Source organism: Telmatherina bonti, assembly GCF_933228915.1.
Source record: "Telmatherina bonti genome assembly, chromosome: 2".
NCBI lineage: Eukaryota > Metazoa > Chordata > Actinopteri > Atheriniformes > Telmatherinidae > Telmatherina > Telmatherina bonti.
Genome location: NC_136620.1, coordinates 28,159,906 through 28,175,100, shown reverse-complemented (window position 1 = coordinate 28,175,100; position 15,195 = coordinate 28,159,906). Strand labels below are relative to the sequence as shown.

At 39.4% G+C, this 15,195-nt stretch overlaps 1 protein-coding gene across 2 annotated transcripts in view; it reads right to left on the bottom strand.

Annotated features, from left to right (window-relative positions):
- Positions 1–10,593, bottom strand: part of syt7a (synaptotagmin VIIa) — a gene marked incomplete at its 5' end in the record, with an annotated part of 83,579 nt that extends 72,986 nt beyond the window's left edge. For both annotated transcript variants that reach the window (XM_079254342.1, XM_079254341.1), the window contains one exon: positions 10,560–10,593. In XM_079254342.1, coding sequence (XP_079110468.1) covers positions 10,560–10,593 — 34 coding nt within the window. The remainder of the gene's footprint in view (positions 1–10,559) is intronic.
- Positions 10,594–15,195: the final 4,602 nt, after the last annotated feature.

The window sequence follows — 15,195 nt, the reverse complement described above, 5'->3', positions numbered from 1 at the left end:
TGAGATATCAAAACCACTGAATTTTGGGAGTTTTTTTTACATCTAAAAAACAGTGTCCCAACTTTTTTTGGAATTGAGGTTGTACATATTCATATTTTCTCATTTCAAGATGAGGCATATAAATCCGTATTTGGATACAAAAATATGTAACAGTGCATTTCTTTTGTCTGTGTCAGGTTTTGCCATGTCAACTGTCCTTCCAAGTAAGCCCCATTACTTTCTGTTGTCTGCTTTTACTTCTCATCCTTCTCTCCCCCAGGTTCCTCCATCCCTTTCTCAGCAAGGACTCTAAAATGGCAAGAATATGGAAAGCAACAGAGAGCACATTACAGTGATCCATTGGGATAAAATTCTCTGAGCACTTCCTTTAAGCTACACTGCCACGTTTTCCGTCAGAAGCACATTATAAAACAACGAAACTTGCTAGAGTTACTGCAGAGAAAGAGAAATGGACCAAAGTGAGACTTTCTTGCTCAGAAGAGACAAATGACAACAAATAACTTGCAGTAAACTCTGCTAGATGCTAACATGGCTTTTTCTGTCCTTTGGACAGAAATACTCAGGAATCCATGCATGTGGCATACTGCCTCATCAAGTAACATAACACCTCCGAGCAGTAGTTTTCCTGTTATAATATATTTTGCATCATCCTTTGCAGATTTTTTTTCTTTGAAAACAAAAACGTGAGTGAAAGAATAATGATGTTGTACAAATATTCCCTCAATTCTCTTCTGTTCAGATTCTACATGAATAGAACAGTGTAGCCACTATTCCCCTACTTCGCCAATTGGATTAAGGAGAACAGAAAATGTATCAATGGAGTGTTGACTCTATAATCCCCCCCCCCCCCCCCCCCCCCCCTCCCATTCCTCTTTTCTTTGCTCAAAAAGTGAATTCATGATGATATATATATATATATAGTTAAACAGAGTCACCGCCACTGGTTTTGATAAAATTAAATTAGTTTTCATCAACAGTTACGGGCAGATTTTCATCATAAGCACTATTTAAATATTTCTACTTCCATGTGTCATTGTTAATGAATTTACTGATTGCTTATTTGATAGTTAGCTTGATATCATTACTGTGGTTCCACTACAAATGTGTAAAAATAGCCCATTCAGAGGCATATATAATGATTCTATTTACGACCCACCCCAGTCCTGCAGAACAATGGCTCTCTCCCTCATCATCTGCATTATGTGGGTTTCTCTAACCAATCATGATCCAGCCACAAGCTGCTAATGGAAGAGAGTAAGGCAAGGGCACGTACAGTGCTAGCTGCCATCTCTGGCACTTTAACCTCACACAGTCAGAAGCTACCCCCTTGGCTCGAGCACAGGCGCTACCATCCAGGAAGACTGATCAGTCATTAATAATGGTTACAGTTATGGAATAGTGATGGAACTGAAGCCATGGAGAGGGGATACCTATTTAGTTAGAGAACTCTAACCAGGGAAAATATCCCTAGCCATGCTGACAAAGGGTTTAGAAAAGGAGGAGAAATGATGGAGAAATGCTCAGGCAGCCAAACCACAGAGATGGCACTCATGCAGCTCAATCTGTCAGTCTGACTACCTTGCCAGATACAGGGCGCCTCACACAAAATCACAGCAATTTTATGCTAAATACCAAGAGACGGTGTGGCCGCACACACAAAAAGATATTAATGCTCTATAGCAACCAGCGCACACACTAAAATTGTGGAACATGCTGTACTGAATCAGACAACACATTATGCTCCTTCATAAACACTCATTTCTGGAGAAAAATAAAGACAGGTTTCTGTTTATACTACGGCTGTGTCCTGAACAGAACCAGCTGAGTGGCAAAGAGTCCCAGAAGTGACTGGAAAAGGCCAACATATAGCGTGATGCATATAATGGAAAACAGTAGTTTCTACACTTTATGCTTGGATTGAATTGACAAGATGTGAGCATTGCAGGTGGCAGGAGCCAGATTTAGAACAGGGCAAGGCTAGATTTTCCTTATTGTTTTCTTAATATGAGAGGCAACTGTCTATGTTTGTGTTTGCATGTTTACTTCATCAAATAAGTAATATTTACTCGTTTTGTCTCTCATATGCAGCATGCAGGAATTGTTCCATGTAGATCAGAATTAAAAAGAAATTGTGTTTTATCTTGTGATGTTAACATATATATCATTAAGCATGAGACAGCTTTGAGTGACAGCAAGTTTTTTTTCCTGGAAAACATGTGTGGTGTTGTTATGGAGTTAATTACAATCCAATCCGTGCTATTAATTTCTTGAATCAAAAATATTCAAAAGGAGCTGAGAGGTAACCTCAAGCCTCAAAAAAAGGCAATTCCAAAAGACCTATCTGTGGCTTAACTTTAGTTTACTGACTTTAGATACTTTTTGTTTAAAGGATAACTTTGAAGGTGAATTGTTCCAATTTGGGACTTCAGTGGCATGTCATAACCATGTCATCTCTGTGTTCCGGTCTGTATTTATCAGCTGCCCAGTGAATAAATGTAAAACTTAAAAATCATTTCTCTCAAACTGCAGACAAGCTCTGCAGGGTCTATTGAGGATGAGTAAAATGACAATCTATAGCTTGAACCTAATTTTTTCAGAAGCCATTCATATAAAATCTGTGTAAAATCATGGTGTGAAAAGATTAATTATCCATTGGAATGGTAATGATGTCTGTCAACAGGATCATTTCCAGAAAATTCCCTGGAAATCTTCAACTAAATGTGATTGTGTGACCACTGGAGGTTTAACGGGAGGATTAGTGGTGACTGCATTTTAGGCTGTCAGACTGGAAAAAGGAAAATTTTCTAAAAAGTTCAATTCAGCTACAGAACATGAACACATTGCTGTTGAGTTTCTGTAAAACAGTAAGAGCTGGGAGTGACCACAAGGGCCGCATGCAGGGTAAACTCTTGGCTTCCAGCAAACATAGTGATCATATGCCATCATGACTCCACACAGAACTGCTGTGGAGAAATATGTCACAGGCACACAAGCCACCTCAGATCTTTCACATCAGCTTAATGGCGCTCCAAACCGCTATGGCAACTGCTCATAAGCATAATCTCTCCTGGGTGTGAGATGCAAACAGACCTAATGTGTTTAAAGAGACAGCAGTGATGATAGATAGATGATAGAATATACAAACGAAGAATGTTCTCAGCAAACCGCAGCTGAGCTTTCAAAACACTTGATCCTCTGATGGCAGGCGCCAGGTTATCCATTATGTAACGGTCCCCCTTTCTCCATCACTATCCAAGACGAACAAGTTGTCCTGTGTGCTTGTGTTCAGGACAGAAGAGGGTAGTAGGATGCAACTGCGCAGCTACGGTGTTTTATTTTCCAAACACACACACTTCACAAAATGCATGATGGAGCCTGCAACGAGGCGGTGGAGGTCACTGAGTGGTGAAAAGGAGAAAAGAACGGAGGGAAAAACAGAAAAAGACTCAGAAGAACAGACATGTAAGCACTCGCTTGACATAAGCAGATAGCCATAAACAGATCAAAGGTTCCACCACCGCCTCAATATTTCAGTCCAACATTTTAAAAGTTAGACCTTAAACTGCTTCTGTCGTAAAACCAGGATCGAAGGGAATATTAAGCAAGTGTTGCAAAGTCACATTATGAGCTCTTTTCATCTCTGACTTTCTTTATCTTGCCTCTTATGCTGCCTCCTTCATCCCCCCCCCCACCATCCCAGACTAAACCAATCCGCTGTTACCAACCCATCATTCTTTACTACATACGCCTTCCATCCTCAGTTTTCCCTTTTACACACTCACACAGACATATTCACACAGGGCCTCCTCTCCTCTGAGTGACCTTGACTCTCTAGCACTCCAGGGCTTGTTCATTGCTTCTCCTCTCCTTCTGTCTCACTTGCTCTTTCCATCTTTTCCTGTTCGCCTCCACACTATTGTCTGACTCTCTGGCTTTCGCCTCCTATCACTCCTTTCCTGGCCGGCTGATGTTAACCGCCGCGGTCCATTCTCTCCTTCTCCCCGAGACACAGAGGAGAAAGGGACAGAGGATGGCAGAGAAAGAAGAAATGAAAGACCTCCCCCTCCTCTGCAATCTAGTCAGCTGAGAGAGTCTACTATAAAAATAACTCCAGCACTAAGAAAACGTATCAACAAGTCAGCTCTCTGGATCTTAGCATCACTCTGATTGTATGCATATTTTCCATTAGATAAACAAAACTTTGCTCATAAAGGATTTTTCATAGATGGTCAACTCTAACACTTCATCCCGGTGGAATCTGCAGGCAGTCTATACATATCTGCTAAAGACAGGAAGGGTTATGTCTCTTGCATTGGATTTAATATTCCTTTACATTATGACTAATTCAACATTACATAAGTGTCAGATTCTCAAAAGGTTGCAGGTTTATAAATAAAGAAAAAGAAATTATATTCTTTAGAAATGCCATATAATTTCTCTGCAGTGCAATTTGCACAATTCAAAGTCTGATTATTCTTTGCTCTAATCAGCTGACGTGGCTTCCTGTTGCAGCGGGGAGGATGAAGAGCACTCTCCGAGGAACAGTGAAACAGCAGGTCCAAATCCACGTTTCGTTGCAGGTGTTCCTACAAAGCATCTAATTGCATTGCAGTCTGTTCCTCTGACTCCAGTGTTCCTTGAGATTTTCCCAATGGCTCAGCTCACAACACCCATCTGTACCATTAAAGGAAGCTGTTAACCATTTAACTCTCCATTCAAAGTTAAACAAACTTGGGCTGAAATGACAGACTGATCCATTAAATGTCAAATCAACCGATTAAGCGCCCTTTCTAAGTGCTTTATTCCTCAACCAGCTTGTGTACCTTTTATTTCTAAAGGTCTCCATTGTGATTGTGTTCACCAATCTGATACACACAGACTGAGTATTCTGAATCTAATCTCGGCGTTGCATCTGATATCAATACAACCGTCTGACAGGACAACAGCGTGACTTGTGTCTGCTTTATGTTTTTGAACAATTTGAGGCAAGGAAATTCAGCTCTATGAATTAATATCGCAGTTTAAAGTTTGATCAAAGAAATAGAGACTTGTTGAGCGCAGCTGCTAAGCCAGATACCCTTTTCTCTGGGCATCCAGCTCTTTTTCAATTCATCTTTTTTTTACTAAGAGGCGTGGACATTACAAGACTACCACATCATAACTCCAAATAATTTCCCATTTCACATTAGTAAAACAGCCATGAAGTTGAGGGACATCATCAATTTCTACAGGGCAATAATAACAAAGAGGTTAGGGACTCGCAGTCTTCTGCTGACACGTATGCTTCATACCACATTAAAGACACCCCACAAATCTCCTCCATTTTGCATTTCATTTCCTGAACAGTTAAAAATCCTTTGATGCATACCAACAATTTGCAGACGCCATCAAACCAAACACTGTTAAGTCCTGGAGCTGTACAAAGGCCAGGGACAAGGTACTGCAGTAAATCACAATGATAAAAATCCTCCAATCACTGTGAGGACTACGATTCTAAGCATATTACTCAATGTTTAATTGTCACTTTTATCAGTGCCTAAATCAAAGTAGTGGGAACACCAACATTATTTTATTCATATTCTGTAAATAATCCAACCCGACTGTTGCTGAAATGTGTCTGATTTGTGCTGTTCCTGTATTTAAAATGACCCCATCTGTTTGCTGCATTACATCTTTACGCTGAAGTTTTATCAATGAGGAAACCAAAATACAATAAAAAATAAATAAAATCCACCTGAGGAGTTCCTAAGTGCAGGTTATGAATGCCAAGTCTAAGTCATTTAGATTGCTTGCCTTGGCCAGAGGTTTGGACTCCAGCCCAAAACCAAGGCCAACATCAACTTAAATCAATACTGAAGCTGACGGCATTACTATAAATCATATTCAAGTTGTAGATTGTGGACGGGTTTGTCAGACTGAGTGCTGGACCACATATCAAATAAATTCAAGGCAATTTGTCTTTGTTGTACCAACTCTATCTCCATACGTAGCTCTGCAAAACAGAGGAAGATAACAAAATGTCAGCTTATGGAGTGAAAGCAAACAAGTGGCGATCCTCAGTGATGTCTTCATGAGGTTCACATCTAAACTGGACTTAGTTTTATTCTGTATTACACCAAACTTCACTCTGCCATAAAATAGAGGTGGCAAAGATAATGAAAACACTTCTCCAACTTAGGGTTCTTGCTGTCAAATCTACAGATCAGGGCAATGCAGGGCAAAGCCAGATCCCCTTCTGGGCTTGGAACAACCAAACATAACCTGTATTTGAACCCAACTCCCTCTGTACAATCACTCTGTAAAGGCATCTGTACTTGTCCTGCAAATGCACACAGTGAGTTCCTTAAAAAGCCATCAATAGTCAAAGCTTGATGGCACTTCATTTACAGCTCAATGTCATCTTGAAAAGGTAAGAACTGCCCAGTGTTTTAGCTGGAAATAAACCTCCATTGCTGAAGTCCTTGCAGTAGAAGTGTAGCACAGACTATTCACAAATAGGGGCAGTTTTCTGGTTATGCATGGGTGATGAAGCTGCCTGCGCTCTAACTATCACACTCACTGGTGTTTGTTAAGATGGAAAAACAGAGACTATCACGTAAGAAGCTACATACAAACCCAGTGCAGTGTATTCCACAGTTACCGAAGAAATTCTGGTGAATAAAGAACTGAAAAAAGAAATGTTGTTGAGTTAGTATAATTGTTGTTAATGAAGATACAAGAAGTCTTAGGCTAAAAATGAACCATATTTCAAAAAGTGGGTTTAGGAATTGACTTTGGATGCAAACATAAAAAGATTAATTGGACAAAAAAAAAACCCACTTGCAATGAATAATTGATGTAAATTTACAGCTGGGGGGCCACAGCAGCAGTCTGACCATCATTAGAAGCCTAAATAATTGTTAAATGTTTTCTTCAGGGTATCAATAACAAATATTTAGCCATGAGACTGTGGAGACAATAACAGAGAATCACACAATCCCAATTATCCACTCCTTTCCACTTACTATAATTCACTTTCTTTCCGTTAGTATCAGCAGGAGTGCACGTTCGGTGCCGTGTCAGATGTCTATTTGACAGGAGCACTGCGCTTGTGTGGATGCCAGCCTCACATATGATCAGCATGTTTGTCCTCGCCTGCCTTTATCCTATGAAGCCATAATCGATATGTCCCTGGTAGACCTTTCTCCCTCTCCCTGCCACTCCACCTTGAGACGCAGTGTGAATTTTAAGGCTACAGCATTGCAGTGAGGAAACACCCACTCGTGTGAATCAAGTGAAAGTGTCAATCAAATACTGGGTTTAGTTTGCAGCTTATTTGTTCTTTAGGTCTGATGTTATAAGGGTGTTATGTTCCCTGGGGACTCTCTGGGTTAAAGGTTTAATATTCTAGAGGTTGCATATAAATTGCCTCACACTTTAATGCAGAAACTACCTCATCATCTAGTTTACTTTATATGGGATTATAGTTCACTAAAGATGAAGTGGAACTTGTATTTGTGACCATAAGCTAACTAACAAAATATCTACAAAGGTGAAGAACCAAGAGAGAAGCAAAGTCATTTTCTCATAATGGGTTTCAGACAGCATGAACCCTTTTCATGATTCAGTGCAGTGGAGGAAGGCCCACCTTTTATAAATCACATGAGGTTAGATGCATCAACATGCAATTTATCGTAGTTAAAACTACTTTTTTCTCTCTGATATCTCAGAGTGGGAACTTTTCTAGTATTTAGCATCATCATCATGCATGTAGTTGGTCACTTCCATGTTGACTGATCCAGACAAAGTAACCATATGGTTATTGGCGCAGAAGTCGGTGGTGTTTGGTTAAACACACCATTACAAAAATGTTGAAAATATTTATAAAATCGCCATCATAAAAACAAAGATTTTCACTGTGAGCCAATGCAGCCGAAGCACAAACTAATTTAGCCCATAAAAAAAAATCTGTGATGGTAAGGTGTCCTTCAAAAGACTCACAATTCCTCTTAACCTTCAGCAACCATCCAAGAGCTATAAAAGCAGCTGATGACTTTTATTAGAAATACTTCTTTTTTCTTTGAAAACAAATAAGTTTCCCATTTTACTGTCATTTGAAAGTAAGTTTTACATGCGACTGCATGAGTTTGAAACAAGATATAATAAAACAAAATATGCAAAAATACAATGACAATACTTGAGAGAGTGAAAAAAGCATCTGCAAGCTAGCTTCAACTGATAATTCACTGGATAATGTCAATTATTTGCCAGAAGAATTAATATGGTATTTAAAAGGGTGACTACTCACACAAACATTACTGTACAATTATTCATCCTAACTCAAGGCTAAACTAATTATTTTTAGTGTTAGCTGCAACTGCAGCCTTGGCCACTGCATACAATTATAGCATTAGTTTCCTTGTTTCTGCACTGGGTGATACGTTGCTTTTAAATCGGACATGATTTCTTTGTTGAGCAGGAAATCATGTAGGAAAGCTCTAATCTTTTACAAGTTTTTCTTTGTATTGTTTTTTTAACATGATGAGTAGAGCTCAGTTCAAGGTCACTAATAAACTGTATAAATAAATAGCAGTTATAGCGATCATTATAAAACCCAGTCATTTGTGGAATGCATAGTAAACTTGTCGATCAAAAGAGAGCCAAAGCTTCTTTTTTTTTTCGTCTAACTTACTCCAGGGAACAAATGTTTATACAGTGACTGTTATGGTTTATTAAAGAAGCTTTTATAAATGCAAATGAGAGCTTAAACTCATCAGAAGAATTTGACTGAACTAATATATCAAGTATAAAGTGTGATTTTCTAATATACTTCTATACAATACAATAAAACTGTCTGACAATATAATCAAACCCATCTAACTTATATGTTATTAAGTTTTCCAATAAATATAATCAAATCGTGAGAAAAATGGTATAATAGCTGCATCTTCAAGCAGGTGAATTCAAGCTGTTAAATGAAATGCATGTTGATTTGACTGAGTGGTGGTGCAAATTCTAACAAGCGAAACAATGAAAAACAACATTTAAAATTTGAACCTGGCAAACTGTAATGACTACAGTGTAATGTAATGACCAATCCTTGCTTACCCTTTGTTAAAATCAACATAAAACACTAATTTCTGCATGAAAATAAAACATTATGATTTGGTAAAAAGATAAAAATGCTTTTTATTTAAAACAATGCATCCACAGCCTTATTGTAGTTACTGACATTTTGATTAGTTAGGGCAATTTAATGACTTTTTCAGTAATTAGTTGATTACAGTAGCATTCAGTCTGTAATTTAATTACATATCTCCATTCTATTTACGCTGTAACTCAACACTAATGTCTAGGAGTTGGATTCAGGAACATTTTTTGGAGGTCAGGGGGTCTTTGGCATATTGAATAACTGGTCAACATTAAAGTGTAGATTTTTCTTCCTAATATCCTTTAATTATCAGTCACTGGGGATTTTTATTTTTTTGTTTTCTTTATTTTCTTGTTGTGTTGTTGTTTTTGTTTTTACTCTACCTAAGCTTGGTTTGGGCTTTTTTTTTTCAGATAAATGACAGGGATACTATGTTCAAGCAGCCACCAGGGTCATCTTCATCATCATCTGCTGCTGCAGCTCACACACATCTCCGTACAGTACCATGTAGTGGTCCGTGTAAGATCACGTTATCTCTCATCACAGGGAAATGAACAAAAACGGCTCCTCCCACTCTGCCTTTTTCGCTCCTTTAACACCACCCTCGCCTCCTCCTCCTCCTCCTCTTCCCCTCCCATCCTCTCCTCCACCGGTCCTCGGTAGCAGCAGGTGTTATTCTGGTAAGAACCTGAAGATTTTAGGTGGTATTTAGCATTACCTATCAGCCTGAGGAGGAGAGTTATCCATGCTTCATGGTAACAGCAGGGGCACGCGAGTCGAGTGCGTTTCTGAGCACCCGAGGAGAGAGGGGGGAATCACGCCTCAAAAACACGTGGGAGAGATTACTCAAATATTCCTCCTTTGTACCCTCTTTCCCCCTCTCGCTGCTGCTGCACGGTTATCTCTCCTTAAGCAATAAGCTGCAGCCTGTTATGTAGGAATTTTCGAAGGACGTCGGACGCTGTGGAGCGACCATGAATTATAACCTATTTACACTGAGGTTTCATCGCAGCTTAAGGCTTTGACCTTGTGTTATGCTGCCCTTAAGTAGCAAATGTCCACAACATTAAAATCCCAAATGCAACCAGTGCACATTTACAAACCCCTGCATATGACAGTGTCTGTCTACAACAGGTTTATAACTGATTGCCCACGGTTAATAGAAGCAGGATCGGGGTACAGATAAGCATCCTCCTAGGAGGCAATTAACTGCACCGATATTACATAATGACAGCCCACACTTTCCACCAACATTCCTGGCTCATGTCAGAGGATAGAGGCTTTAAAACATGCATTATGGGAGGATGTGTGACAGAACATCCCACCTTTTTCGTGTCAGGCAGTCACCTCCGAGAGAAACAGCAATGAAACACCTTGAAAGTGTCGGGATGCTCTCCGCAAAGAGTGGCAATCCTTGACAAGATCTTACCTTTGCTATTGTCCTCTTCCCTGTTCAGATACATGGCTGTTAGTTCTCTCCGAGGTAAATACGATGGCGTTGCCTCAGTTTTCTCTGTTGGTACTCCTCTGGTGTGTGTTGTGAACTCCGCTGATGTGGTTTGTAGTAGTAGCTGTTTATTGTTTTGTTGCTCCTCAGCAGCCTCTCCTCTCCTCCTAGTGGATAGGTAGGCTAACCAATTTGAGAGTCTCACTGTACTCCCTCCCTCTCTGCTCCTCTTCCTCTCTCCCAGCCTCCTTCTCTGGCTCGCGAACAGCCACCGTGCTGAGGCTCAGAGGACAAAATGGGGAGAGTGACTTTTGCAGCTGTGTAAAGTCTCCACTGCTTGTTTGTTCTGCTGCCACACATAATTCTTGAATCCGTTTGTGCACCTATTGATCATGTCATAATTATACCTTTGCCTGTAATGGGGGACACAGTCACAGCCTGCTGATGGGATTCAGACTTGAATCAATGGCACTGGCTGAAATATTTATAGTTGTGAACATACTGGTCTTTAAATGAGGAAACTTTAAAGACAAATATAGCTAAGGGTATTTTAAAATAAATAGCTTTCTCTTACAAAACGCTTGTGTGATTTTTAGTTTTTATTTCTTGTTTAAATTTTTCTTATTGCCCTTGTTTATGCAGAACATATGGAAAACTTTGCTATTACTACACAACAGGAACACTTACCAAAATTTTCATCTATGATGTTCAGTGTAAATGAGGAGATTTTTTTTTTTAAGTGACTTGTCCATAAATCGTCACATTGGGTGCATAATTGGCAATGGATTTTTTTAATGACACAAATAATGATTGGGTAATTAAACTGAAGCAGGATTTAAAAAGACTGAAACAATGCTGCTTTCCTTGCTATGGTATCAAATGTGCATTGATAAGACAACACTCTGATATCTGGGTGTCATATTTTAATTGTTCGTTTTGTAAAACCTGTGAATATTCTGTTTCACCGCCTGCACACACTGATAAAACACAAGATGAGTAAAAATCTATAATCTTGTGTTTGACGTCCACCTGAATCATATCCATGATTCCATTTAATAGTTTTGCACTGTAATGTTTAAGTTTACAGACCACATTGTTTAGCACAGGTCAGAGATTAAGAGCTCTCAATGAGTAACTGGGTGCATCTTCATGTACTTTTTTGATGCAAGGTGAGGTGGCTGCCATGCAAATACTCCCAAAATTACCTGCAGTAATGAGATGTAGATTTTGTTCGCTCAGTATTCAGGCTGTCTTACATCACACACATATGGCAGTCCTGAGTGAAGAAGGACCAATTTGCCTCTGACCTTGACACAGTCCTAGTAAAAGCCTGTTAGAAAGCAATTTAAAACAATTGCTTCAATTATTTTTCTCCGTGTTCTCTGGGCAAATTTCCAATTTGTGATGGAACTTCTTCCTGCCAGAAGCTAGCAGACGGAGACACAGAGCATTACAGAACAAATGGGATAAGCATGACAGCTCTTAAAACTACAGCATTAAGCCTGCATCAATACATTTACCACTTGGTCATTGTTAAAATAGATGTTGTATAATCAATCTATGATCCTAAGCTCAACCAGTTCTTTCTCGGTTCATTTTTTGCCAATGTCTCTTACTATAGTTTATTGTATTTCAGGCCATAAATATGCATGTTTTCCTCAGCCTGCAAAGCAGAAGTCTAATATCCCATTCAATAATGTAGCTCAGTGATATTACAGATTAGAAATTCAATAGGATATGAGTAGAGCAGCACTGTAGATGCAAATGCTTTGAGCATTTGCAACACTAACAATTTGCTTGCGTTTTGTCAATAAAGCTCGGAAGGTCATTTACTCCGAGCATCCTGTAGCGATTTCCATTTGATCATATTTTGTTTTGCACCACGCTCTCTGCTGTTTGTTCACTACTGAACATATTTTGCTATTTGTTGGGAGAATTCTCTGCAGACCAATTTGATCACACTCGATCCCCAGTTCCCCCTTCTCCACCTCCTGCTCCAAGCAACATTGTGCCTGTCACTGATGCATCTGTCTCCACTGGTATCTATAAATACCCCCTTCTCTCCCCTTAAAAAACCTGATTCCCATTGATTTAGTGACCTAAATACACATCACTATCATCCCCTCCCTTCTTCCAGCTCCTTCGCTTGATGGTCCTTTGCTGTCTCCACCTCTTGCTTCCTGTCTTTCCTCCATCATTCAGCTCAACTTAACTACCTCTTCCTCCACCTTCTCCCCTCCTCTTCTTGCTAGGGAGCAGGAAAAGGCTAATAATAGTTCACGGTGGAAGCTTAAGTCATGACACATGAAAAGGATTTGAGAGTGTGCAGGAACAGTAGCTGCTGCTCATTTCTACATTTCAAAGTCTTGTCGAGGTAAACTGAGCCTTCAGTTAATCTCTTGTGTGTGTAAACACTGGAGTAGATAGTCTGATGAAAGGAGTCTCTCAAAAAAGGCACAAAATCCAATATGAAATCTGACTCTGGCAGAAATAAGATCCGGAGAGAAAGCCTGCAGGATGCGCGTAGTTGTTTGTGCAGGGTTACATGAAGGTGTTATGATGTAATTATACTGCAGGGTTCTGCAAAACAATACCTGGAAACTAATGCCATAAACTGAATAAATAAAATAGAGAAGGATTAATAATGAATGAACCCTTCATAACAGGAGTTGTGCTGTAACATGCGGGAGTTAAAAATACCAAACATCAAGTGAAAAACATGTTTTCTTCATGTTATCATGCAAGTTCTAAATATTTAAACATTATTTATTCATCCAGTGAAACCCCAAAGATCACAGGTAGCAGACATGCATGCCTGTGTGCTCTCTCACAGCAGCAAGAGAAATCAGCTTGCATGAAGGATCAGCACTTGTGATTTACTGCCGAACTACCCAAAAATGAACATACACCTGTAGTAGTGTGTGTTTCTGCTGACTTTCCACTCCCATCTCTGGGGACTGCAGATGCACTACAGCCCAACACTGACACCTGGTGGCACCACAAGGTCTTCGGCTGCTTAGTTTTCACAGCACTGTTACATACAAACCCGCGCTGTCAGGCCTTTTGTTTGTTGTCAGAAAATGACTGCACCTTTGTAAAAGAAACAGTGACGAGCGTGTAAAAAATGAGCGCAGACAACATCAGGTGGTTTAAGGACAGTCACTTTATTGAACAGTAAATTGTGGCAAGGAACACAATCTTTTTTTTTTTTTTTTTTTCTCAATCGCATTGCAAATAATGTCCAGGACAGCTGTGTCTTTCAACACACGTATTCATTAACACCCTACATGTCATAGAGAGACTTTGCAGATAGACAGCAGGGTGGGTGGGTCCTTCTTTCAAAGTGCTGTATTGCACAATTCCTCTTGGAGGAAGAGAACAGGGATGTGATGTGAGCTTGAGATGAGCCCAAGAGGCCTCCAAGCTTCCCAGTTGCATTAGTCATACACTGTGAAATGTTGTGATTACTTGGTTGTGTTCAGTGTTAACAGATTTAGCTCTACTATGTGTCTCTGTGTGGCTTATTGCATATCAGTGCGCTGGTTCATGAATTTTTTTCTGTGAACATGTAAAGCACAAATCTTCAGATTAAAATGTAATAAAATCTTTACTATAATTATAATACATCTCATAATATCTAAGTTACATTCTTATATTTGATTCGTATAGAATATGGAGGCAATATACATTTTGTGGCTATCTGCTGATGGGTAAAGGTGGACGCCATCACTGAGTCTCTGATGACCTGTTGTCTCAGCCCTAAGCTTTTACAGTCATAGATAAATGTTTTTACTAACACTAAAAAGCATATTTCAATCAAGATTCACTTATATAAATCACAATAATTCATGTTCATACATCAGCATTTAAAGTTTTCCAAAAGTATTCAGAGGGCCATGGGGTTTATTATGCCTAATAATCCTTTGTGCTTTCTTTGATTGTATACACTTTCAAACATTTTGGTGTTTTGGAAGTTCCTCTGTGTTGCTCTGCACCCCGGCGGTGGATGCTGGCAGAGGATTGAGACAAATACACAAAGGAAGAGAGCAGGGGGCTCAACAATCAAAGAGAAAAATACCGCAGAGTCACTCTTAACAAGTGCACATACACTACAGCACTACACTGTCAGACACACACGCACATACATAACCAAATGCACAAGATCGGTGAAAATTCACAGCTGAGCAAAAACAAAAGAAATCACACAATATTTGTTTGAACATTCAATCAATAACAGATAAAAAAAAAAAGGAACAATCTGAAGCAATGAAGGAGGGACGAGAGGTGAAAAAATCATAATAATCTCAACAAGACAAAATCAGGCATTTTGATCACAACAGCTATACATTTACAAAATCAAGTTGGAATGTCAAAGTGACCAAATAACAAGACTTTAACAGCAATTTATGAAGCCAAGCTCACAAAACAGGTGTTTTGTTTTTTTTTTTGTTGTTGTTTTTTGTTTAGCCATTTTCCTGTACCTCAACCTGTCATCTGCCATCAATGCCAGCTGATGCCTAGCATCAGTCATAACTCAATCACTTGGAACTACATTTCTGTGAGCATTAAGACTCTTCATTTGGTCCTGGGATGTAGCAGTAGGAAACTGGTTCACCCA